This window comes from Trachypithecus francoisi, unplaced genomic scaffold (genome assembly GCF_009764315.1).
Source record: "Trachypithecus francoisi isolate TF-2019V2 unplaced genomic scaffold, Tfra_2.0 Lachesis_group2, whole genome shotgun sequence".
In the NCBI taxonomy this organism is placed as follows: Eukaryota; Metazoa; Chordata; class Mammalia; order Primates; family Cercopithecidae; genus Trachypithecus; species Trachypithecus francoisi.
The window spans coordinates 77,641,965-77,669,492 of NW_022681465.1; the positions used below are offsets into that span (position 1 = coordinate 77,641,965).

At 44.9% G+C, this 27,528-nt stretch overlaps 2 protein-coding genes across 6 annotated transcripts in view; both read left to right on the forward strand.

Annotated features, from left to right (window-relative positions):
- The first annotated feature begins 17,058 nt into the window (after positions 1-17,058).
- LOC117065077 lies at positions 17,059-20,030 on the forward strand. The gene has a single exon (XM_033179497.1). It carries the CDS (start codon positions 17,594-17,596, stop codon positions 17,948-17,950), a length of 357 nt encoding a protein of 118 aa, XP_033035388.1. The 5' UTR covers positions 17,059-17,593; the 3' UTR covers positions 17,951-20,030.
- ZNF131 (zinc finger protein 131) overlaps positions 17,593-27,528 on the forward strand; it is a 115,830-nt gene continuing 105,894 nt past the window's right edge. For 2 of the 5 annotated variants that reach the window (XM_033179475.1, XM_033179483.1), the window contains exon 1: positions 18,962-19,202. In XM_033179475.1, the coding sequence (XP_033035366.1) occupies positions 19,098-19,202 (105 nt within the window). In that variant the 5' untranslated portion in view covers positions 18,962-19,097. Of the gene's footprint in view, positions 18,768-18,955; positions 19,203-27,528 lie in introns of those variants that run through there. The other 3 variants (XM_033179472.1, XM_033179474.1, XM_033179490.1) reach the window with 3 other exon arrangements.

Sequence of the window (27,528 nt, forward strand, 5' to 3'; positions counted from 1 at the left end):
GTCTCATTTGGGCCCATTCAACAGTCAATAGTGACCTGAATCATTCTAATTTTGTAGGCATCCTCATAATATTTTCAATACAGATTGAATTATTTAGGATTCAGTCCGCAGAAGAAAAAAGTCAAAGCATGTAAGGTAAACAGAGAGGCATATTTTATTGGCCTGGCTTCCACAGGAAGCATTAGCTAAAGTGAAAACTTTGTGACACTTTTTAATTCAAAAGTGTTTTTTTAAGAAAGGGAGAGTTAAAAGACAGGGTAATTAGAATAGGAAGGAGCAAGAGACAATTCAATGCTGTGCAACTGAAGCAGAAAATTTAAAATAAATATGCATTCATTTACTCCAAGAAAAGTAACAGGCAGGGCAAGGGTTAAAAAGAAAAGAACAAGTTTTCCCCTGCCTAGCAAGCTCACTACAAGGACAGTTATAAGATACCCCTGTCTGGAAAGCCAAGGTCAAAGGATTGGACTCCAGACACCTGCCCCCGCTCCAGAGCAAGGTTGAAGGAAAAAAAAAAAAAAAGAGAGAAAGACAAATTCTTTTACTGTTACTCCTTGTCCAGGCTTCTTAAGCATGATTATGTTTTACAAATGTCTGTATTTAGCCAGTTCTTGTTTTTCTTTCAATGCAGCTACAAGACTACCGGCTATGCAAGGCCACAAATTATGCTATGCTATAGATTATGTGACCTATCATATAATTAGCTGCTTTTGTTTTACTTTTGTAAGCCAGCTTATAAAAACCCCACTCTGTCTTTGTTCTAGGCTCAGCTGTTTGGATGCGAATCCACTGAGCTGGTGCGTACCTCAAATAAACATTCCTCCTGTTCTCCATATCAGTCTCTCTGGTCCTGAGTTTCCCACAACACTACCTCATTGGCCCATACTGGGTATCATGCAGGGTCAGAGGTGAATTTACCATGCAGCTAAGGAAGCTTAGCTTTTAGGATCCCTTTCAACAGGACTGTAATTTTGTACTCAAAATTTTTATTCTTTTTCTTAAAGAGAATCCCTCACTACTTTCATGAACATTGGGTTCTATGAACTGAACCCACCCTGAACACAACAGTTCGCTTGATCACATGGAACCATCTTCTAGGAAGCCCTATCTATAACAGCTTCTAAGAATAATCCACTTAGGAGGAAAGAAAGGGGAAGAATATATCCACTGTGGGAGAAATAAAACAATCCTTACAACAAAAAGACAAGGGTCTTTTTGCACTCTTGTCAATCGCCCAATTTTTTGGTTAGCCAATAGCGCTCATGATCACAGGTGTTAAAAATTATAATGTATTAGCATACTGAATCCAGCAATTTTTTTTTAAAAAATACATCATGATCTCATGGGATTTAGAAGAGAGAGAGAACACTAGCATTGAGTTAGCCTTAAGAGATTCACAGGCATGTAAGGTAGCATGACAGTAACTATAATGCTGGGTCATATCTCATATGCTTTGAACAAAGAATGAGGAAGAATGAGAACTTCTTTACTGCTTCAAAACAAAAGAGGGTACACCTTGTGACAGTTTCCCCTATACTGAGAAACCCCCTCAGCTCATCCTTGGAGGTGCTGTTAAAAAACATCTGAATGTTATTTTCCTACAGCCTTGGGTACATTCTGGAGACCACGCTTAATCCCTAGAGATATTATATTTCCACTGTTAGAACAAAGATTCAGAGTTGTTACCATGTTGAATGTAATATCACTGTTTTCTTTCCTTTGTGGTTTTTAGGAACAGAAACAACATACTCAGACATGAGAAACTGGTCTGACTTAAAAGGGTTCCTGGCCTTACAGGTGAGTAAGAAATGTCACTTCCTGGCAGGTTGAGGAACATTAGGATATCTGGAGGACCTTGACAAGGGAAGAATTCACCCAAATCTATAGGTATTCCAGGCAAAGTGTGATAGCAAGATCCTGGTATGGTTTCCTAGCCTTGAGAGGCTTTTAAAAGTCTAATTTGAGATTCCTTATTAAAATATCCAGAAAAGCCAACTTAAAGAGAGCCTATGTGGTAAAACACTATTCCTGCTGCATTTGTGCAAACAGTAGGCCAACTTTAAAGACACAAAATTTATTTTGCAAACAAATTACTTGTACTAATACTTTGATGATGTTTGATAAAAAGAGAGTAAGTATAGAGAAAAACAATTTCAGAGGAAAAAAAATTATAGTGCCCCTGTTATTAGACTCTAGCTCATTGTTTTTGAGGTTTTGTCATCTACCTGAAATCTAGACTGGACCTTGAATATTTTTTTTTCCCTGTAATATCTGGCAATGGGCTGGGTGTCAGAGCTCGCACCTGCAATCCCAGCACTTTGGGAGGTTGAGGTGTGAGGATTGCTGAAGCCCAGGAGTTCGAGACCAGCCTGGGCAAAAGGCGAAACACCGTCTGTACAAAAAGTTCAAAATTTGCTGGGCATGGAGGCATGTGCCTGTGGTTGCAGCTACTTGGAAGATGGAGATGGAAGGATTGCTTGAGCCAAAGAGGTCGAGGCTGTAGTAAGTCTTGTTTGTGCCACTGCACTCCAGCCTCAATTACAAAGCAAGATCCCGTTTCAAAAAAAAAGAAAAAGAACAAAAAAAAGGGGGTGCCAGACGCATTGGCTCATGCCTGTAATCCCAGCACTTTGGCACACTGAGGGAGGTGGATCACTTGAGGCTACGAGTTTGAGGCCAGCCTGGACAACATGGTGAAAACCCATCTCTACAAAAAATACAAAAATTAGCTGGGTGTGGTGGTGCATGCCTGTAATCCTAGCTACTCAGGAGGCAGGGGAAGGATAATTGCTTGAGCACAGAGGTGAATGTTGCAGTGAGTGGAGATGGTGACGCTGTACTCCAGCCTGGGCAACAGAGCAAGACTTCGTCTAAAAAAAAAAAACCTAGCCATGGCTCTTAAAACTAATATTTCTGATTTTTCTTCTACCCTTCTGGCTTTGAATTGCTGAAATTAAACTATACTTTTCCTGAAGTCTTGTCAGCTGAAGCTGGATGGGTTAATATAGACTGCAGAGAAATCACCATCACTCATACATGGACTACTCAGAAATTTCACCAGAATACCTCATGCAAACTGCAAACCAGGAAATTCTGTCAGATTGCCACTGCCTGCCCCCATTCAAACTGAAGATACTTCAAGCTCAACATCTAAAAATTTCTGACTGGCTGCCTTCTGGACCCACAAAACTGAGTTTATAGTCAGTTCCAATCATTAACCTTTGTTTTTCTCTTGTTTCAATGAAAATATCTTTTTTTTTTTTTTGAGACGGAGTCTTGCTCTTGTTGCCCAGACTGGAGTGCAATGGTACAATCTTGGCTCACCGCAACCTCCACCTTCCGAGTTCAAGCGATTCTCCTGCTTCAGTCTCCCAAGTAGCTGGGATTACAGGAATGCGCCACCACGCCCCGCTAATTTTGTATTTTTAGTAGAGATGGGGTTTCTCCATGTTGGTCAGGGTGGTCTCAAACTCCCTAGGTGATCTGCCCACCTCGGCCTCCCAAAGTGCTGGGATCACAGGCATGAGCCACCACACTCTGCTGGAAATATCTCTTATTAAATGAATGATTGCTTAGCCCTAACTGTGGTGGATGCCATTCTGCAATCCCACCACCTGACTTGAGACAGTCCTGTTAACTGTGTAACTGGGCTGACCTATTCTCAGGACTGAGAGACTGGTATAATGACTAGATAATATAGTGACCCAGTTCCTGAACTGAAAAACTTCACAAGGAGGTTTCATGGTACCTTGGCAATTGAGAAAAACCACAGAAGCAAGAAGGTCAGTATTACCACAATCACTATGCCTTTTTGTGTGGCAGCTGGCCATAAAGGAATGCTCTGACTTATCTCCCCTGAAAGTAGGGCATAAAGGCCTTATTCCAGAGGAGTACTTCTTTACCCAGAGGCCAAAAGAATCTGAATAGAGAGCCACTTCTGGGTTCCCCAGTGCCCATTTATTAGCACTAGATAATACACTTATTGTGCAATCATACTTCTACATGACTTGCCTATAGAATCCAAGCATACACATATATGCTTTTCATTGGGTCTTTAGTCTTCATTTCTGAAGGCTCCCTTGTCATGGAAAACTTTGTTAAATAATTTTTTAATGGTTTTCTCTTCTTAACTGTGTTTTGATATAAGATTGTAAGCCATAACTCTGGCAATGGGTGACAAAAAACTATTAACTTCTTTTCTCCTACAATAGACACTGTTAGTAACTGGACTCTACCCTTCCATGGAATTTCCCTCACTTCTTCTTTTCTTGCGTGATTCAATCATAACAACCCTGCTGATTTTCAACTGTGCCTACAATTTTCACCTTTATGCTACCAGGTCCTAAAGAAATTTTTCCAGACAAATTAGTGATAATCTCCCAACTATTTGGACTTTGGTGTCTGCCATTCTGTATATGACAGAACACACTATAAAAGCATACTCCATACTGGACAGAATGATTTACTCCCCTTCCTAGACTAGCCACATAGCTTGGCCTGATCTGGAGGCTAAAATATGGAGCCCCATTCATCATCTTTGGAAGAGCTGTCGAAGGCAGCATGTCCAGAGTCCCACGTGCCACCTGGCCTAAGCCTAAAGTAAGCTGGGACTGGGCACTGGACAACTTCACTGCACTGAGCCAGTGCTGCCAATGTCCTCAGTTCTATGCACATATGAAGTGCAGTGCATTCAGGCTGCCATGCTGGGCTTACATAGGCTAGAGTCATTCCTGAAGTTTAAAGGGGACAAAAATGCTGTTGAGACCCACACTCTGGGGCCAATGGCTGAAACTACAGAAAAGCTGCACTCACTTGAAAAGTAAGTATGTGCTGAGATTGTTCGAAGATGGCCGAATAGGAACAGCTCCAGTCTACAGCTCCCAGTGAAAGCAATGCAGAAGACAGGTGATTTCTGCATTTCCAATTGAGCTTTGAAGAGATCAGTGGTTCTCCCAGCACAGAGTTTGAGATCTGGGAATGGACAGACTGCCTCCTCAAGTGGGTCCCCGGCCCTTGAGTAGCCTAACTGGGAGACACCTCCCAGTAGGGGCCAACTGACACCTCATACATCTGGGTGCCCCTCTGAGACGAACCTTCCAGAGGAAGGATCAGGCAGCAATATTTGCTGTTCTGCAGCCTCCGTTGGTGACACCCAGGCAAGTAGGGTCTGGAGTGGACCTCCAGCAAACTCCAACAGACCTGCAGCTGAGGGTCCTGACCGTTAGAAGGAAAACTAACAAACAGAAAGGAACAGTATCAACACCAACAAAAAGGACATCTACACCAAATCCCCATCTGTAAGTCACCATCATCAAAGACTAAGGGTAGATAAAACCATGAAGATGGGGAGAAACCAGAGCAGAAAAGCTAAAAATTCTAAAAATCAGAGTGTCTCTTCACCTCCAAACAAATGTAGCTCCTTGCCAGCAATGGAACAAAGCTGGAAGGACAATGACCTTGATGAGTTGACAGAAGTAGGGTTCAGAAGATCGGTAATAACAAACTTCTCTGAGCTAAAGGAGGATGTTCGAAACCATCGCAAAGAAGCTAAAAACCTTGAAAAAAGATTAGACGAATGGCTAACTAGAATAAACAGCATAGAGAAGACCTTAAATGACCTGATGGAGCTGAAAACCACAGCATGAGAACTACATGATGCATGCACAAGCTTCAGTAGCCGATTTGATCAATGGGAAGAAAGGGTATCAGTGACTGAAGATCAAATGAATGAAATGAAGTAAGAGAAGTTTACAGAAAAAAGAGTAAAAAGAAATGAACAAAGCCTCCAAGAAATATGCGACTATGTGAAAAGACCAAATCTACGTTTGACTAGTGTACCTGAAAGTGATGGGGAGAATGGAACCAAGTTGGAAAACACTGTTCAGGATATTATCCAGGAGAACTTCCCCAACCTAGCAAGGCAGGACAACATTCAAATTCAGGAAATACAGAGAATGGTGGAAAGATACTCCTCAAGAAGAGCAACCCCAAGACACATAATTGTCAGATTCACCAAGGTTGAAATGAAGGAAAAAATGTTAAGGGCAGCCAGAGAGAAAGGTCGGGTTACCCACAAAGGGAAGCCCATCAGACTAACAGTGGATCTCGCAGAAGAAACTCTACAAGCCAGAAGAGAGTGGGGGCCGATATTTAACATTCTGAAAGAAAAGAATTTTCAACCCAGAATTTCATATCCAGCCAAACTAAGCTTCATAATTGAAGGAGAAATAAAAATCCTTTACAGACAAGCAAATGTTGAGAGATTTTGTCACCACCAGGCCTGCCTTACAAGAGCTCCTGAAGGAAGCACTAAACATGGAAAGGAACAACCATTACCAGCCACTGCAAAAACATGCCAAATTGTAAACACCATCAATGCTAGGAAGAAACTGCATCAACTAACGAGCAAAATAACCAGCTAACATCATAATGACAGGATCAAGTTCACACATAACAATATTAACCTTAAATGTAAGTGGGCTAAATGCCCCAATTAAAAGACATATACTGGCAAATTAGATAAAGAATCAAGACCTATCAGTATGCTGTATTCAGGAGACCTATCTCAGGTGCAGAGACACACATAGGCTCAAAATAAAGGGATGGAGGAAGATCTACGAAACAAATGGAAAACAAAAAAAGGAGGAGTTGCAATCCTAGTCTCTGATAAAACAGACTTTAAACCAACAAAGGTCAAAAGAGACAAAGAAGGCCATTACATAATGGTAAAGGGATCAATTCAACAAGAAGAGCTAACTATCCTAAATATGTATGTACCCAATACAGGAGCACCCAGATTCATAAAGCAAGTCCTTAGAGACCTACAAAGAGACTTAGACTCCCACACAATAATAATGGGAGACTTTAACACTCCACTGTCAACATTAGACAGATCAATGAGACAGAAAGTTAACAAGGATATCCAGGACTTGAACTCAGCTCTGTACCAAGTGGACCTAACAGACATCCACAGAACTCTCCACCACAAATCAACAGAATATACATTCTTCTCAGCACCACATCGACTTATTCCAAAACTGACCACATAGTTGGAAGCAAAGCACGCCTCAGCAAATGTGAAAGAACGGAAATTATAACAAACTGTCTCTCAGACCACAGTGCAATCAAATTAGAACTCAGGATTAAGAAACTCACTCAAAACCGTACAACTACATGGAAACTGAACAACCTGCTCCTGAATGACTACTGGGTACATAATGGAATGAAGGCAGAAATAAAGTTGTTCTTTGAAACCAACGAGAATAAAGACACAACATACTAGAATCTCTGGGACACATTTAAAGCAGTGTGTAGAGGGAAATTTATAGCACTAAATGTCCACAGAGAAAGTAGGAAAGATCTAAAATTGACACCCTAACATCACAATTAAAAGAACGAGAGAAGTAAGAGCAAACACATTCAAAAGCTAGAAGAAGGCAAGAAATAACTAAGATCAGAGCAGAACTGAAGGAGATAGGGACACAAAAAACACTTCAAAAAATCTATGAATCCAGGAGCTGGTTTTTTGAAAAGATCAACAAAATTGATAGACCACTGTCAAGCCTAGTAAAGAAGAAAAGAGAAGAATCAAATAGATGCGATAAAAAATGACAAAGGGGATATGACCACCGATCCCACAGAAATACAAACTACCATCAGAGCATATTATAAACACCTCTATGCAAATAAACTAGAAAATCTAGAAGAAATGGATAAATTCCTGGACACATACACCCTCCCAAGACTAAATCAGGAAGAAGTTGAATCCCTGAGTAGACCAATAACAGGCTCTGAAATTGAGGCAATAATTAATAGCCTACCAACCAAAAAAAGTCCAGGACCAGACGGATTCACAGCCATATTCTACCAGAGGTACAAGGAGGAGCTGGTACCACTCCTTCTGAAACTATGCCAATCAATAGAAAAAGAGAGAATCCTCCCTAACTCATTTTATGAGGCCAACATCATGCTATACCAAAGCCTGGCAGGGACACAACAACAACAAAAAAAAATAAAATAAAAGAGAATTTTAGACCAATATCCCTGATGAGCATTGATGCAAAAATCCTCAATAAAATACTGGCAAACCGAATCCAGCAGCACATCAAAAAGCTTATCCACCACGATGAAGTTGGCTTCATCCCTGGGATGCAAGACTCATTCAACATACACAAATCAATAAACGTAATCCATTATATAAACAGAACCAAAGACAAAAACCACACGATTATCTCCATAGTTACAGAAAAGGTCTTTGACAAAATTCAACAGTCTTTCATGCTAAAAACTCTCATAAACTAGGTATTGATGGGACGTATCTCAAAATAATAAGAGTTATTATGACAAACCCACAGCCAATATCATACTGAATGTGCAAAAACTGGAAGTATTCCCTTTGAAAACTGACAGGGATGCCCTCTTTCACCACTCCTATTCAACACAGTGGTGGAAGTTCTGGCTAGGGCAATCAGGCAAGAGAAAGAAATAAAGGGTATTCAATCAGGAAAACAGGAAGTCAAATTGTCCCTGTTTGCAGATGACATGATTGCATATTTAGAGAAAACTCCATCGTCTCAGTCCAAAATCTCCTTAGGCTGATAAGCAACTTCAGCAAAGTCTCAGGATACAAAATCAATGTGCAAAAATCACAAGCATTCCTATACACCAATAACAGACAAACAGAGAGCCAAATCATGAGTGAACTCCCATTCACAATTGCTTCAAAGAGAATAAAATACCTAGGAATCCAACTTACAAGGGATGTAAAGGACCTCTTCAAGGAGAACTACAAACCACTGCTCAGTGAAATAAAAGAGGACACAAACAAATGGGAGAACATTCCATGCTCATGGATAGGCAGAATCGGTGTCTTGAAAATGGCCATACTGCCCAAGGTAATTTATAGATTTAATGCCATCCCCATCAAGCTACCAATGACTCTCTTCACAGAATTGGAAGAAACTACTTTAACGTTCATGTGGAACCAAAAAAGAGCACACATTGCAAGACTGGGGGGGAAAGAAAGAGACATCAGACTGTTACTGTGTCTATGTAGAAAGAAGAAAGCATAAGAAACTCCATTTTGTTCTGTACTAAGAAAAATTTTTCTGCCTTGAAATACTGTTAATCTGTAACCCTAGCACCAACCCTGTGCTCGCAGAAACATGGGCTGTGTTGACTCAAGGTTTAATGGATATAGGTCTGTGCAGGATGTACTTTGTTAAAAATGTGTTTGTAGGCAGTATGCTTGGTAAAAGTCATCGCCATTCTCTAGTCTTTTTTTTTTTTTTTTGAGTCGGAGTCTCGCTCTGTCGCCCGGACTGGAGTGCAGTGGCCAGATCTCAGCTCACTGCAAGCTCCGCCTCCCGGGTTTACGCCATTCTCCTGCCTCAGCCTCCTGAATAGCTGGGACTACAGGCACCCGCCACCTCGCCCGGCTCGTTTTTGTATTTTCAGTAGAGATGGGGTTTCACCGTGTTAGCCAGGATGGTCTCGATCTCCTGACCTCGTGATCCGCCCGTCTCGGCCTCCCAAAGTGCTGGGATTACAGGCTTGAGCCACCACGCCCGGCCCATTCTCTAGTCTTGAGTACCCAGGGACACAATGCACTGCGGAAGGCCACAGGGACCTCTGCCCAAGAAAGCCTTGGTATTGTCCAAGGTTTCTCTCCACCGAGACAGCCTGAGATATGGCCTCATGGGAGGGGAAAGACCTGACCGTCCCCCGGCCCAACACCCGTAAAGGGTCTGTGCTGAGGAGGATTAGTGAAAGAGGAAGGCCTCTTTGCAGTTGAGACAAGAGGAAGGCATCTGTCTCCTGCTCGTCCCTGGGAATGGAATGTGAAGGTGTAAAACTCGATCGTACATTCTATTTACTGAGACAGGAGAAAACTGCCTTATGGCTGGAGGTGAGACATGCGGGCGACAATACTGCTCTTTACTGCACTGAGATGTTTGTATAAAGTCAAACATAAATCTGGCCTACGTGTACATCGAGGCACAGCACCTTTCCTTAAACTTATTTATGACACAGAGTCCTTTGTTCACATGTTTTCCTGCTGATCCTCTCCCCACCATTACCCTATCGTCCTGCCACATCCCCTTCACCAAGATAGTAGAGATAGTGACCAATAAATACGAGGGAACTCAGAGACCAGAGCCGGTGTGGGTCCTCCATATACTGAGTGCTGGTCCCCTGGGCCCACTGTTCTTTCTGTATACTTTGTCTCTGTGTCTTCTTTCTTTTCTCAGTCTCTCATCCCACCTGATGAGAAATACCCACAGGTGTGGAGGGGCTGACCCCCTTCAAAGACAATCCTAAGCAAAAAGAACAAAGCTGGAGGCATCACGCTGCCTGACTTCAAACTATACTACAAGGCTATAGTAACCAAAACAGCATGGTACTGGTACCAAAACAGAGATACAGACCAACAGAACACAACAGAGCCCTCAGAAATAATACCACACATCTACAACCATCTGATTTTTGACAAACCTGACAAAAACAAGAAGTGGGGAAAGGATTCCCTATTTAATAAATAGTCCTGGGAAAACTGGCTAGCCATATGTAGAAAGCTGAAACTGGATCCCTTCCTTACACCTTATACAAAAATTAATTCAAGATGGATTAAAGACTTAAATGTTAGACCTAAAACCATAAAAACCCTAGAAGAAAACCTAGGCAATACCATTCAGGACACAGGCATGGGCAAGGACTTCATGACTAAAACACCAAAAGCAATGGCAACAAAAGCTAAAATTGACAAATGGGATCTAATTAAACTAAAGAGCTTCTGCACAGCATAAGAAACTACCATCAGAGTGAACAGGCAACCTACAGAATGGGAGAAAATTTTTGCAATCTACCCATCTGACAAAGGTTAATATCCAGAATCTACAAAGAACTCAAATAAATTTATAAGAAAAAAAATCAAACAATTCCATCAAAAAGTGGGTGAAGGATATGAACAGACACTTCTCAAAAGAAGACATTATGCAGCCAACAGACACATGAAAAAACGCTCATCATCACTGGCCATCAGAGAAATGCCAATCAAAACCACAATGAGATACCATCTCACACCAGTTGGAATGGCGATCATTAAAAAGTCAGGAAACAACGGATGCTGGAGAGGATGTGTAGAAATAGGAACACTCTTACACTGTTGATGGGAGTGTAAACTAGTTCAACCATTGTGGAAGATAGTGTGGCGATTCCTCAAAGATCTAGAACTAGAAATATCATTTGATCCAGCCATCCCACTACTGGGTATATACCCAAAGGATTATAAATCAAGCTGCTATAAAGACACATGTACACGTATTTTTATTGCAGCACTATCCACAATAGCAAAGACTTGGAACCAACCCAAATGTCCATCAATGACAGACTGGATTAAGGAAATGTGGCTCATATACACCATGGAATACTATGCAGCCATAACAAAGGATGAGTTCATATCCTTTGTAGGGACGTGGATGAAGCTGGAAACCATCATTCTGAGCAAACTATCACAAGGACAGAAAACTAAACACCGCATGTTCTCACTCATAGGTGGGAATTGAACAATGAGAACACTTGGACACAGGGTGGGGGAATATCACACACCCAGGCCTGTCGGGGGTTGGGGGGAGGGAGGAGGGATAGCATTAGGAGGAATACCTAATATAAATGACGAGTCAATGGGTGCAGCACACCAACATGGCACATGTATACATATGTAACAAACCTGCACGTTGTGCACATGTACCCTAGAACTTTATAATAATAAAAAAAATTTAAAAAAAGAAAGTAGCATTTTAAAAAACTACTTCCCAATAAATCGCTTATAAACAAAAAAAAAAGAAAACTAAGTGTATGCTATAGACAACACAACACAATGGGCCATGACCCAGCTAGAAGAAGATGCCAACCAGCGAAGTTGGACAGATAGATGCCCAGAGCAGAGCCCAGGATGCCCAGAAGAAATTGCTGAAAACTAAGGCTTAGGACAGACTAGAACCCAGAAAACAAAGGAACCCCAGTCTTGGTCATGGCTCATGGCACCACTCCTTTCTATCAATGCCCTGGAAGAAGCTCATGCACCCTAGTGGGAGCCCTCATGCTGTTCTTGGGGACTTTCATAGGATCGGGCCCTGCCTGGAGCTGGAAGTCTCTGCAGTGGAGATCCTTCCATATTTTGTTCTTCATCTTCTGAATGCCTTCAAGGTTGTTCAACTGGAAAAATTCTATCTGCATAATCAACAATGTGCTAAGGAACTCTACTTTTAGATCTTCTCAGAGTTCATACTTCTTTGTACAAGAGGATTAAAGCATTCTGCCGTATTCTCCACCTGTGAAATAGATTTGAGGTTGGTGGAGTCAGGATTTGAAACACATACAGGTGGGCGGGGGCATGAAGGGACTGGGACCCAGATCAGAGCTGGAGGCTGAACTCCAGTGAGCCTTTGAATAGCTATGGATATCACCAGGGTGGGAAGGGTCCACTGTCCTGGGGTTCTCTTGAAACTGAGCTTGACCTCCCTGCTGAGAGCAGAGAACAACCGTCAATAAATGTTCCTTCAATGGTGTGAAGTTTACATTCACAGGGTGGAGGTGCAAATTAAATTTAGTGGGCCATGAGGAAGACCCCCAGCCCTTTGCCTTTTGAATTGACAATCATGGCATTTCAGGGCATCAGCTCCTGGTCAGGCATTCTCAGACAGTTGCATAATTCTGCCAATGTGGGGCCCGCCCACCTCAGAAATTCACATGGATTGGATCCAGCAAAACCAAATATTCAGCAAAACTTCAAGATCTAGCAACACTGAGGCTAAAGTACATCACCGGTGCATACTTGGCCCAAGGAGGCTATTCTCTCACAAACTCTATCCATCTCAGGGCCTGCATATCTGAGACTCACTCCTTCCTGCAGGTATCCCAGGAGAAAGATTTATGCATCCTCGTAGCTTCAACCTGCAATGTGTTAGGCACAGAAAAATGGTTGTCTTCAGAAAGAGATGAAAAAACATGCAGCAGCAATCACCCTTTGGACTTTGAAACTTTTCTGTCACCTTAGATGTTAGAAACTAAACCCCAGAAACTTGGTGTTGGCATTAATTTGGTCTAGCTATGAAGACTTTTTTCACACAGTGACAGTTCTGAATTTGAATATAAAGGAGCTTAGGTGCTACAATCTGAATGGAACATGGGAATAAAACTGTCTTTGTCTTGCACTTCTTGTTAGATTAATTAAATACCAATTATTAGTATAAGAAAATGGCAACAAATTGTGAAAGTGGAATTGTAAAGTGTTTTTGTGATTTGGATATGGAGCAGGCTTCCCATGCGACCATTCTCACTTCCTTTTTTTTTTTGGGACGGAGTCTCGCTCTGTCGCTCAGGCTGGAGTGCAGTGGCATGATCTCCACTTGCTCACTGCAAGCTCTGCCTCCCGGGTTCATGCCATTCTTCTGCCTCAGCCTCCCAGGTAGCTGGGACTACAAGAGCCCGCCACCACGCCCGGCTAATTTTTTGTATTTTTAGTACAGACAGGGTTTCACCGTGGTCTCGATCTCCTGACCTCATGATCTGCCCGCCTTGGCCTCCCAAAGTGCTGGGATTACAAGCGTGAGCCAAGTCACCCGGCCTCTCACTTCCTATTCTGAAGTCTAACAGTCTGTTTTTCTTTCTTCCCCTCTCTTCATTGATTCTTCTAGTGGCTGGTGTTTGGGTACTCTGGGAACTGAGCTTTCATCTCCTATGTTAGCCATAGAGATGAGGGCTTTGAGGGCACCATGGAATCAGATTGTTGGAAATGGCTCATAAATCACAGGCACTGGAGCCCAACAGAGCATAAAGGAAAGAAAAATTTAAAAATCAGGTGCAACAAGAGCAAAATGAGAAAACTGCTAAACTCTACAATTCTATAAGGAATAATTGCATAAAAAGGAAATAACAGGAAAAGGTAAGAAAATTTAAAAGGATATCAGAAAACATAGCATACAGGGTCAGAAAGACTTGAGAATATGACGAGATGGTTTTAGAAGGCAGGATGGGCCGGGCACGGTGTCTCACGGCTGTAATGCCAGCACTTTGGGAGGCCAAGTCTGGCCGATCATCTGAGATCAGAAGCTCGAGACCAGCCTGACCAACATGGAGAAATCCCGTCTCTATTAAAAATACAAAAATAGCCAGACATGGTGGCACGCGTTTGTAGTCCCAGCTACTCAGGAGGCTGAGACAGGAGAATTGCTTGAACCCGGGGAGGGGGTGGGGCGGAGGTTGCAGCCAGCGGAGATCTCGCCACTGCACTCCAGCCTGGGCAACAAGAGCAAAAGTCAGTATCAAAAAAAAAGAAAAAAGAAAAAAAAAGAAAGGCGGCAGGTTGGAATTTAGAAAAAAATAACATTTTAAAAATAGAAATGTAAAGGCAGATGGAAGGAGAGAAATTGAACAACAGGAAATGGATACCATGCATCTCTGAAATAATAACTGTTGAAAATTAGTGTGTCAATTTTAGGGTTTAATGCATTATTATAAACAAGTGGATAAACAAATATAAGTGCATATATCAGTTATGAAAACATGTCTTAAAGACTATGATTAGGACTTATCTATTACTCAGTGTCATGCTTCTAAAGGCCAGTTGTGTTTCTTTTAAAAGAAAAGCCCCTATAAATGTGGCTCCTAAATATCCAACCCTCGAAGTTGTTCCTTTGCAGGACTCTGTTCCTTTTGGCCCTCAGCTGAAGCTAGGGAGGCAGCGTGGGATGGCGTTGGCAAACATCCTGCAAGTTCACGACCCATGAAGAGCTTCTATGGTACCACTAGCAGTGCTAGGACCCGGAAACTAGCGAAAATGTTTAGGAGAAACTGCGGGCTGGACCCACCAGTGGTGCTGCCACGGAGATCAATCCGGCTTGGACAAGTGAGCGGTGCTGCAACTGAGAAAGTTCCAGTCTGAGGAACCAGGGGTACTGAGATACAGGAAAAGGAGTTAGCCAGCTTGCTTGCATATGCGGGCACACAGTAAGGGAAGGGTCCCCACAGAACCTCCGGAATAAAAACTTGCACAGGGGCCTGGCCTAAATATGCCCGCATATGCACTGGGGGAATGGGGGTGGAGCCACCAGGAATTTGTGCCTTATACAAACAGGGAACCCAGCTCCATCAGCTTTTATATAAAAGCCTTTGTATTCAAATATGAAGGGGGCAACCGGAAACCTGCTCTCAGGACCCCTCTTTTTGCTGTGAGCTCTCCTTGCCGCTTAGTAAATTCTACTCCACTCACTCTTAGATGTCTGCGTGCTCGGTTCTTCCTCATGGTGAAACAAAAACCTGAACTTGGCCGGGCGCTATGGCTCACGCCTGTAATTCCAGCACTTTGGGAGGCCGAGGTGGGTGGATTTGCTGAGGTCAGGAGTTCAAGACCAGCCTGGCCAACATGGTGAAACCCTGTCTCTACGAAAAATACAAAAATTAGCCGGTAGTGGTGGCGTGTGCCTGTAATCCCAGCTACTCGGGAAGCTGAGACAGGAGAATCGCTTGAACCTGACAGGCGGAGGTTGCAGTGAGCAGAGATGGCGCCATTGCACTCCACCCTGGGCGACAGAGCGAGACTCCGTCTCAAAAAAAAAAAAAAAAAAGCAAAACAAACAAAAAACACAACAACCTGGACTTAGCTGAGCTGAGGAGCCAAAATCGTGCATCAAGATCAAGTGTTGGCACTGAATAACCAGCGGTGTACCCTGCGGCACACTTTATTTTTGGCGCAGTTAAGGTATTGCTAATAAGAAACTCGTCTCTGAGAAGTATCAGGGGTTGGAAGGTTGTAGGGTGCTTCCACCGAGAAAGCGCCTACCCAGTGAAATACGCCTGTGACAGAAAAACCAAGGCCAAGCCCTGCCAGCAAAGTCTCGCCCAATTACGGTGCTGAGATAGTGAGACAGCCAGCCGGGGGGAAAGTAGCCGTGCTAGGACACAGAAAGCGAAACCACAAAGAACTTCTGAGTCTTCTGAACGAGGAACGTTCTTTTGTTCAGCGCTACCAAGAGTGCAGCAATTGAGAAAACACTGAGTCGCCCCTAGTGGCGAAAGTGCGAATGCAAAACCGCTGGCTCGGTATAAGAGCAGAGCCCATCCGGCAACAGCTCGCCTCCAGTGCTCACGGGCGAAGGCAAGTTAGAAAGAACCTGAGATGTGACACTGAAAATCAGTAGAAGAAATACGCCACATTTATTCTACTGGGGAAGACGGTGCGTACGAAAAAAAAAAAATACCGTAATATTTAAATTTAAAATAATTAAATTTTTAAAAGCAAATAGAAATGAAAACAAAATACACCAATAACCTCGCTCCCAGAACAAGATACACCAAAAAAAAATTTTTTTTGAGTATACATACAAAGAATCCTACAAAGAAATTGCAAACAGTGTCGAATGGTGCGATCCTACCATTATATTTGGTAACTCTAAACCCATGCCTCTTGCGCCTATCCGAAGTTTCCTCGGGTTAAGAACAGCCATGGTTAAACCGGTATTTGGGACACCAAAAATTATCTGTAACCTACGTACCCCAACTTCTACATGAGTGAAAAATCACCAGTATAGCCAGGGCGAGAGTATTGCGAATTCTAACTTGGTATGATAAAAAATTCCAGACACTGCTAAATTTTTTTAATTGCATTCTCCAGTACCCAGATTAATACAGGAGTTATAAACCGCACGCGTGGCGATAATCGGGGTTCCTATTACGAAAGAGAAACTTGCTACTACTAAAATTATGTAGGCATGGTTAAAGTCAGAATTGTTATGACTAGAAATCGCAAACTAGAATAAATCTCAACTTGCTACCGTAAGAAATAGCTAAACTCTGACTTGGTCAGACTAAGAAATCAGGAATTTGAGACCAGCCCAGGCAACATGGCGAAACTCCGTCTCTAGGAAAAATACTAAAAATTACCCCGGCGTGGTGGCGCGTGCCTGTGGTCCCAGCTAGTCCAGAGGCTGGGGTGGGAGGATCGCTTCAGCCCAGGAGGCGGAGGTTGCAGTGAGCCGAGATCGCGGCACTGCACACCAGCCTGGGCGACAGAGCCGGACCCCGTATCAAGAAAGAAAAAGAAAAAGAACCGAAGAAAAAGAAATCACCATCCCACAGTTAAGTCTGCCTTGCTACAGCTAAACAGTGACTTCTAGGACCAAGAAATCGCAGCCAGGGCTAGACCGGTGTTTGCCCTAAATTGGGACTTGCTTAGGCTGAGAAATCACATTTTGGCTATTGATTTGGACAAGAAGTACAAATCGCAGGCACCGCGAAATCGAAACTTGCGAGAACCAAGAAGCCAACGACGCGCGAAACCGCAGGGGCCTGCGACAGAGACGCGAGCGGCGCCGCCAGGGGAGTGGGTTCTGGAGGCTAAGCCAGAACCCGTGGGACGCTGCTCGCGGCGCTGTGAAGAGACGGCGCCCGCGCAGCTCCTCTGCCACTTGGCTCAGAGGAGCGGCGGGCTCCCCTGCCCAGCGCCGCCGCCGCCCGGAAACGCCAGACTCTGCGCAACTGGCTGCGACTCCAAGTCCCTCAGATCAGCTACCAGAGCGCTGCCGCCACCGAGAAAATGGAGGAACCGAGGAACAAGCTGTGCCGCGACCAAGAGAACTCGGCTCCGCGAAATGGCGGTGCCGGGACTCTGCCAGTGACGCCAGCCGGAGGAGTTCCCAAGGACAACATCCGTTTTGGCGCAACCAACTGTGTTGTCACGGAGAAAATGTCGACCCTCGGAAAAGAGAGGTTCTGCGACCGAGAAATTCGGTGCAACAAGTGCTGTGACAGAAACCCTCCCCCCCCCACCCCGCTCGGCGCTGTTGGCGAAAGAGCCAACAAAACGCTTTGTGCTCCCACCCTGACACCGACTTTAGGACACGGGCCTCGGATGGAGGAAGGACGAGCGCGGAGCCACCGCGTAACTTCCTAATGTCTTCAAATAGCGAAAGTGCTAACCGGAAACTGCCGGCTGGGTTTACCTATTGGTGTTTCGCTTGGGACCAGCAGATTCCAGAAACCAGAGGGACTGGAACCTAGTACACTTCGGCAATTGGGAAATGACCTACCAGGTCAAATAACTGCTTCTGGCTCCATGGTGCTGTCCGTGAACATCCGCCGGCTCTGAGAAAGGAGCTGCACTGTCAATGAGAAACCGTGGGCACTGAGAAAGGAGGAGGCTGCAACTGATAACTGCCCACCCATTGCCACTAGGACAAAGTGCTGCCGGCACTACTCCCACCCTCCGTCCTCAAATCAATCCTCTCCCGCTTAAGAAGACCTTTATTTTTCATACCGAAGTCATACCGAGGGCCACAGCAACCGACCCCTTGCGATGTGCGTGGGAAAAGGAGGCAGTATAGGGATCGAGAATCGGGCGGATTAGGCTGGCCCTGGAAACAAAGTAAAAGCCATCCGGGTTGCCAGCCGTCTTCCACTGCAAGAAACAAACCTTCCAGTGGCTGGGCTCCGCCCTTCTCCTTGGTCAGAGCCCTCCAGACTCCTAAGGGGAAGCCGACACCTCTCAGTCCAAGACCTCAGTGGAGAGTGAAAGACACAATGCCGCCTGACCCAGGCTTCAGGCCTGCCCCAGCAGCTAGGTACCTCTCCAGGGGATGGAACTCTGGGAACTGCTGTTTAATTCTGATGGTTAACTCTGTCAGATGGCCTTGATATATGGGAATAATCGTTGGAAGAGGGTAGAGGAAATAAGAACCGCAAGACTCTAGCACAGGACTTGTGGATTGATGGTGAGGCCTCTGTTCCCTCTCCCCGTGAAATCCTCAAAGGGCAGTTCCATTTCTATCACCTTTGACCTTTGAAATTCATCCCTGATGTCTTCTCCATCTTTGGGAAGTGCAGTGCAATTTCAAGCTCTTGAATCTTCCCTCATCCCCATTTGTCAAATATGCTGACACTACAAACTCCTTTTTTATAGGAAGCCTGAAACTGCCATTGAGCAGAAGGAAAACATCCCTTTCCAGAACCTTTCTCGTTTCTCTAAAAAATCTGCACTTTTGGAAGTAATCTCCCAAAGAGACCTCCAGACTCTACCATGAGTGTCTCCAGCTGAACTCATCATGTCTAATCCTCACCCTCACTTATCCTGTTCAAATCATTTCCATCTTTTTCTGGATGAATCTGGGCGGATGTCAGACCAGAGAAGAGCACAAAATGCACCAGAGGTAAGAAGACCCATTTTGGGCTCTCACTTCTCACCCACTCTCAAGATGGTCACCTCCAGTCTTCTCCCCTATACCCTACCCTTTCTTCAGCTAGCCAAAACCTGCCCTGGTACTTGAGGCTTCTTCAATTGCCTTCTTTTGCAGGCAGTAGAATAAAGGAAAGAGGGCAGTGTCAATAGAAGAAAAGTTACAGCCACTTTATGTAATTGAAGATACTATGCAGAGTCTTTGAAAAAACAAAATATCCCACCAACCATTCCTCTCTCTCGGTTTCTACCCTAGCTTCCTATTTTAGCAAAAATGCTGGGATCAGCACTTCTGGAGGGAAGGGATCACCCTTCCAGTTTAGGAATGTGGAGAGGAGTTATGGAGCTCACTTCCCTAAAGGAGGGGGTGTTCTAGTTCCGGCATTCAGATTCAGTCTGATTCCAATATGGTGTTTTTTGTGGGGTGGTCAGAGAAAGGGCAAGTCAGGAACTGTATATCCCTCAGCTAGAGACTCTAAGACATTTGCATTTGGAAAATCAGGAGAGATGCTGATATTGTTTGGCTCCATGTCCCCACCCAACTCTCACTTTGAATTGTAATAATCCCCACGTGTCAAGGGTGATACCAGGTGGAAATAACTGAATCATGGGGGGTGGTTTTCCCCATGCTGTTCTCGTGATAATGAATGTGTCTTCAAGATCTGATAGTTTTATAATTGGCATTTTCCCCTGCTGGCACACATTCTCCTGCGCCCCTCTGAAGAGGTGCCTTCCACCATGATTGTGAGTTTCCTGAGGCCATGCAGAGCTGTGAGTCAGTTAAACCTTCTTTCTTTATAAATTACCCAGTTTTGGATATTTCTTCATAGCAGTGCGAAAATGGACTAATACAGATGTGGTAGAGTTGGGTGCTGGGTGGCAATGTCAGGTATATGCAGGTTCTAGGCACCAGGTCAAATCTGGATTGCAAACTGTGGGACACAAATCGCAAATGATGTCCAGCCTTTAATATTTTCTTTTTTTTTTTTTTTTTTTTTTTTTTTTTTTGAGACGGAGTCTCGCTCTGCCACCCAGGCTGGAATGCAGTGGCCGGATCTCAGCTCACTGCAAGCTCCGCCTCCCGGGTTTACGCCATTCTCCTGCCTCAGCCTCCCGAGTAGCTGGGACTACAGGCGCCTGCCACCTCGCCCGGCTAATTTTTGTATTTTTAGTAGAAACGGGGTTTCACCGTGTTAGCCAGGATGGTCTCGATCTCCTGACCTCGTGATCCGCCGTCTCGGCCTCCCAAAGTGCTGGGATTACAGGCTTGAGCCACCGCGCCTGGCCCAGCCTTTAATATTTTCTTTCATTGTTTGTCAAATAGATGAAGAAACAAAGAATAAAGAAAAGCATTGTTTTTTGTTTTTTGTTTTTTTTTTTGAGACAGAGTCTCGCTCTGTTCCCCAGGATGGAGTGCAGTGGTATGATCTCGGCTCACTGCAACCTCCACCTCCCCGGTTCAAGTTATTCCCCTGCCTCAGCTCCGAGAAGCTGGGATTGCAGGTGCACACCATCACACCTGGCTAATTTTTGTATTTTTAGTAGAGACAGGATTTCTCCCTGTTGGCCAGGCTGGTCTCAAAGTCCTGACCTCAAGTGATCTGCCTGTTTCAGCCTCTCAAAGTGCTGGAATTACAGGCATGAGTCACAGTGCCCAGCCGCAAAGTATATTTTTGTAAAATTTTATCAAGATAAACCTAGCTAAACCAATATACTAATAATAACAAAACTTGGGTTATTATTGACTAAAGGAAGGTGGCACAAAATAGAAACTTTTTTTTTTTTTTTTTGAGACGGAGTCTCGCTCTGTCGCCCAGGCTGGAGTGCAGTGGCCGGTTCTCAGCTCACTGCAAGCTCCGCATCCTGGGTTTACGCCATTCTTCTGCCTCAGCCTCCCGAGTAGCTGGGACTACATTAGCTGGGACTACAGGCGCCCGCCACCTCGCCCGGCTAGTTTTTTTTTTTTTTTTTTTGGATTTTTTAGTAGAGACGGGGTTTCACCGTGTTAGCCAGGATGGTCTTGATCTCCTGACCTTGTGATCCGCCCGTCTCGGCCTCCCAAAGTGCTGGGATTACAGGCTTGAGCCACCGCGCCCGGCCAATAGAAACATTTTTAAACGTTCAAAAAAAAAAATCCGGCCAGGCGCAGTGGCTCACACCTGTAATCCCAGCACTTTGGAAGGCCGAGGTGGGTGGATCACTATCGAGACCATCCTGACTAACATAGTGAAACCCCATCTCTACTAAAAATACAAAAAATTAGCTGGGTATGGTGGCAGGCGCCTGTAGTCCCAGCTACTCGGGAGGCTGAGGCAGGAGAATGGCGTGAACCCGGGAGGCAGAGCTTGCAGTGAGTCAAGATCACTGCCACTGCACTCCAGCCTGCGTGATAGAGTGAGACCCCGTCTCAAAAACAAAACAAAACAAAGGTAGTCTTTACACAGAAGTGGTATGCACAGGTGAATTGTGTGGGAAGTCAGGATGTTGCACAGAAGCTATTCTAAAGTCATAGATTAGAAAAGCAAGAATCCACATTCATGCTTTCCAGCATAGATGAGGAAATACTTTTTCCCCACCTTCTTAGATTCAGTGGCTGGGCAGGGAGTGCTGTGAATTCATCTGACAACAGACAGATTAACAGGAGAAAAGGCATAAAAGTTTTTTTAATTTTTTTTTTTTTTTTGAGACAGAGTCTTGCTCTGTCTCCCAGGTGGAGTGCACTGGCACATTCTCAGCTCACTGCAAGCTCCCACCTCCCAGGTTCACACCATTCTCCTGCCTCAGCCTGCTGAGTAGCTTGGACTACAGGCACCTGCCACCGCACCCAGCTAATTTTTTGTATTTTTTAGCAGAGACGGGGTTTCACTGTGTTAGCCAGGATTTCACTGTGTTAGCCAGGATGGTCTCAATCTCCTGACCTTGTGATCCACCCGCCTCGGCCTCCCAAAGTGCTGGGATTATAGGCATGAGCCACCGCGCCAGGCCAAGTTTTTAAATTTTTAATCTAATGTGCATGGAGGCATCATAGAAAGAACCGAATATCCAAAAGTGTGGTGAAATTTGAGACTTTATATACCATCTTGATGATAGTGGCAAGAGGCAGACAAATCCTAGGGAGACAAGGGTGGGTCCCTGGTGAAACCCCACCTTCAAACCAAAGACAGTTTAAAGCATGAAAGCCAAGCTACAAGTCTCCAATAAATCCACAGACCGGATTAAGAATCTCTCTTCCCATTTAGTGCACTTCCCTCTGATTGATCCACACACTTCACCTAGTGCACTTTCCTCTGATTGATCCCCACACTTAACCTATTTCACATATACCTGCCCTTCCCTAATTGGTTTTTTACACAGTTGTGCCCACCTTTGAGTGGTGCCTTTGTTTTAGCCTTTTTCGCATATGCACAAACCAATCAGCACACACTGCCCCATTCTGAGCCTATAAAAGCCCCGGACCCAGCCACATTGGGAGAGAGACCACCCAACTTCTGGTGGGGGACCACCCTTGAATCCCTTCTCCACTGAGAGCTGTTTTGTGGCTCAATAAAACTCTTCTCTGCCCTCCTCACTTTTTGATTGTCAGTGTAACCTCATTCTTCTTGAATGCAGGACAAGAACTTGGGACCCACCTAATGCGGGTACAAAGAAGGCTGTAACATGGGAAGCAGCTGTTGGGCCAAGCCAGTCCTGGAGCTGTAGGCCAGAGCGAGACCACAGGACTGACAGAGCTGTTAACACGCTGACATATTTCGGGCTGCAGAGGGCAGGACTGAAACCTATTCGCATGTTGTAACACCAACTCTGGGGCTTTGGAGTCACAGGCATGCCTGTTTGGGTGCCATCACATTCCCCTCATCTGGATGCCAGAGTCCACCATAGGAGTCACTTGCAACATGCCTGGTCTAGCCACAAGTCCCACACAGAGCCTGCTCCTGTGCTGGTGCTTGGAGCAACCAGCGGAACCCCACACTCACTAGCTCATATACCCCTCCTGCCAGGGGCTGAGTGCAAGGTTGTGGTGGCCACAGTATCTGCACCAGAGGGCATGCCAGGCACAGCCCAGTGAGCCGAGTAGACAGGGCATCTCCTGTGGTTAGCCTGGGCTCCAGTAAGGCCTGAGTAGGGCATCACCAGCCAGAGACCTCTGGCTGGCAACGCAGCTGAGAAAAATCCTATGTCATTAAGGAGATGGGGCAGGGCAGAGGAGCACTTAAGGAAATACGAATGATTTTTTTTTTCTTTTTTTTGAGACGGAGTCTTGCTCCGTCACCCAGGCTAGAGTGCAGTGGCGTGATCTCGGCTCACTGCAAGCTCTGCCTCCTGGGTTGACACCATTCTCCTGCCCCAGCCTCCCGAGTAGCTGGAACTACAGGTGCCCGCCACCACACCAGGCTAATTTTTTTGTATTTTTAATAGAGACAGGGTTTCACCATGTTAGCCAGGATGGTCTCAATCTCCTGACCTTGTGATCCACCCACCTCAGCCTCCCAAAGTACTGGGATTACAGGCCTGAGCCACCATGCTGGCCACAAATGATTTTTTAGAAGATAAATGGTCCTTTAGGAGAACAGATAATAGATATGACAGTTTTTAGAGAATGTCATTTTGTGTAGGGTGGGTGTAATCGCCCAACGGTTTCATCTTGCCCATTGTCCACAAAAGCCAATGCACTGAGAGCAGCGGCTTTTTGCAGCAAAGAAAGAGTTTAATAATTGCAGGGCTGGCCAAGTGGAAGAACAGGAGTTCATTCTCAAATCCATCTCTCTGAGAATTCTTAAGACAGGATTTTTTAAGGATAGTTTGGTAAGCATGGGGCTAGGGGATGGAGACTACTGATTGGTTGGGTTGGGGATGAAACCATAGGGTTTTGAAGCTGTCTTTGTGCACTGAGTCAGTTCCTGGGTAGGGATCACTGGTCTGGATGTCAATTGTTCCAATGGAAATGCAAAGTCTCAAAAATATCTCAAACACCAGTCTTAGGTTTTACAATGGCAATGTTATCTATAGTAGCAATTAAGGAAGTTACAAATCTTGTGACTACCCTTATGTGACTCCTGAGTAGTAAACCGTGACTTGTTGTCATTTAACTATGCATAGGTATTAGCAGAATTTAGGCACTTCCCAAAATTCTAATATTGTGTACTTTCATTAGTATTACAAAGATGATTTCTTCGGTTCCTGAACTACATGGGAGAGTTTGGGGAAAGGGTTATTATGTTCCTTGTTTTAAGATTAAACTATAAGCTAAATTTCTCCCATAGTTAGCTTGACCTATGCCCAGGAACGAGCCAAGAGTGGCTTGTCAGGTTAGAAGCAAGATGGAGTCAGCTGTCAGATTACTGTCCTTACCAGCATTTTAAATCCTCCTAAATTAGAGAACCACCCTCCTAGAAAGTTTGTTGAGTCCCATCCCTTCCAGGTTTGGACTGGTACATGGGCTACTTTTCTGATGTTTGAAGTGATTTCTAGAACCGCTTTTCCGTTATCATCTATGTTAAGACAGCAATTAGAGATATTAAACCTACCACAGACCCCACCCTCTTCTGCTAATGAGTAGTCTAGTGCTGGCCTGTTTTGATAATTGCCGTGCACATTTGCTTTGTTGTTGCATGAGCATTTCCAGGGCTGAGGCAGTTTGGTTAGTGATTATCTCTAGAACTGCCTGTAGCCTTAATTATTCTATTTAGCATATATATGGGAGTGCGATAACCCCATGAACAAGTGGCAGGACTGTAATATTCGATGATCTGTTGCAAAGGCCATTCGTCCTCTTGCCATCTTTGGCTTCCTCCTACCTTTAAGGATTGTTTTTCTCTGTTTAAGTTATCATACACAAACAGGGACTCTGAGGATGTTGCCCGCTGTTAATGTTTTGGAGGGAGGAGTAGCCTTGGGGGTGAGCTTGACCCTGGTGCGATGGAACCAGTCAGGAAATCCTTGGACTCTTAACTGCAATTGGCTTGCTGAGTGTCATGGTGTAGGGGTCTGTCCACTTCAGTTGTAGCTTTTGGTGAGGGTCGGGTTGGCAGATAAACACGTCTGTGCCTGCAAGACAGTTGAGGGGACAAGGAGGTGTCGATAGGGAGAGGCATGGCCTCATTTACTTCTTCACGAATAAAAGACCGTGTCTGGATTAAGGAGGGGAGGTAATTCCTGAGTGGCTCAGAGTCTGGTAAGGGTGGCGACCCTAGGACAAAAGTTTGGCCATAAATGATTAATTTAAAGGGACTATAAAAAGAGGGTGCTTTTGGTGTTGCGCAGAGTCTCATGAGGGTGAAAGAGAGATTTTTTTTGTCCACGACTGGTGGGTTTCTAGAGCCAGCTTGGTGAGTTGGGCTTTAAGGACAGAGTTAATTTTTTCAACTTTGCCTGAAGATTGATGCCTGTAGGGTGTGTGGAGAACCTACCTTATTCTTAAGGATGTAGAGATGCCTTGGGTAATTTGACTGATGAAGACAGGCCTGTTATCGGACTGGATGGATGTTGGGAGTCTGAAACGGGGAATTATATGCACGATGAGAGTTTGTGTGACGATATTTGCACCTTCTGAAGTTGTTGGGAAAGCTTCTACCTACCTGGAGAAAGTACAGACAAAGACTAGAAGATAGCGGAGCTGTTATCGGGCGGCATGTGAGTGAAGTCTCCTTGCCAATCTTGCCCGGGTACCTGGCCCCAGGCTTGGTGGGTAGGAAAAGGCAGTGGCTGGAGGGAGCCTTGGGGTGACACTGAGTGGCAGATAGAGCAGGACTGGGTAATTTCTCGAACATGGCTGGAGAGGTGAGGACAAGTGAGAATAGCGTGGAGAAGTTGCAAGAGAGGGTTGTAACCAACATGAAAAGAGTTGTGGAGGCTTTGGAGGTGAGGAAGGCTTTCAGTATGAGGAAGAACGAAGTGCCCTTCCTCGATATACATGATCCTTGCTTTTGAAGGTTTTGGGCTCAGAAGTCCTCCTTTTCTTCTGAGGAGTAGAGAGGAGAGAACAAGGACAGGGACAGAAACTGGCCTTGCACGGGTTGTAAGGCTACTTGTTTGGCTACCTGATCTGCTAGCGCATTTCCAGCTGATACAGGATTGTCTGGGGTTTGGTGGCCCCTGCAGTGAATGATGGCAAGTTTCTGTGGGAGCCTGGCAGCTTGAAGGAGTTTGCTGATGAGAGAGCCATTTATGACAGGAGTGTTTTTTGCAGTTAGGAAACCCCATTCTTTCCAGATGGACAAGTGTGAGTGTACTATGGGGAATGCATAATGAGAATTTGAATATATGTTGATATGTTGTCTGGCTGCTAGAGTGAGAGCTCAAGTGAGGGCGATGAGTTCAGCTTTTTGGGACGTGGTGCCTAGGAGGATCGGATTGGCTTCAGTAGTGTGGAGAGTTGACACTATAGCTTAGCCAGCATGCCAGCATCCTTGATGTAGGAAAGAGCACCATCTACAAACCAAGTAAAGGAGGCACCTGGAAGGGATTGGTCTGTTAGGTTTGGAAAAGGTATAAGAAAGGTTTGAACAGTGTTCACACAGAAGCATACAGGGTCTTGGGCAGTTGTAGCTTCAAGTAAGAACGTGGCCACATTTAGACGGGAGCTGGTTAGCATGGTGATTTGGGCGGTTTCTATGAATAGAGCATACAGTTGAAGGAGCTGTGGGGCAGAGATGAGACTTAGTACACTGCAGTGAGCTAGCATGTCTTTGATGTTATGGGTTGAATAAACTGTTATGTTGGCATGAAGAGATAGTTTTAGGCTTTCAAGGGTGAAGACAGCAGCTACCGCCAGTGCTTGGAGGCAGGCAGACCATCTGAGAACTGTGGCTTTGAGCTGTTTGGAGAGGTAGGCAACAACCTGGAGGGTGGGTCCCTTAGACTGGGTTAGAACACCTAGTGCAACTCCATGCTGTTTATCGGTATAGAGGGAGAAAGGTTTGGTGAGGTCTGGGAGAGTGAGGACGGGGGCTGAAATGAGAGCCTTCTGGAGTGGATGGAAAGGTTAGATAAGAGACTGCACAGGTTTGAAGGCTCATGGAGAGGGCCTTTAGTGGCTTGGTATAACGGTTTGGCAAGTAGAGCGAAGGAGGGAACCCAGAGCCTAAAATATCCTAGTCCTAGAAAAGAGAGAATTTCTTGCTTAGTTTGCGGAGGTGGGAGGGACTGGAGGAGGGATATGCGGTCAGTTGTGAGCCTTCAGGTTCACGGAGTAAGAGGCCTAGATAGGTGACTGAGGGGGTGCATATTTGTGCTTTCTTAGGGGAGACCCAATACCCCTGTTCTGCCAAGTTTAAAAGAGAGATAGTTATGGGTGTTGCAGT

Bases quoted from the DNA above. Each gene is read 5' to 3' on its own strand.
- LOC117065077 (XM_033179497.1), top strand. From the start codon at position 17,594: ATGGAGGAACCGAGGAACAAGCTGTGCCGCGACCAAGAGAACTCGGCT.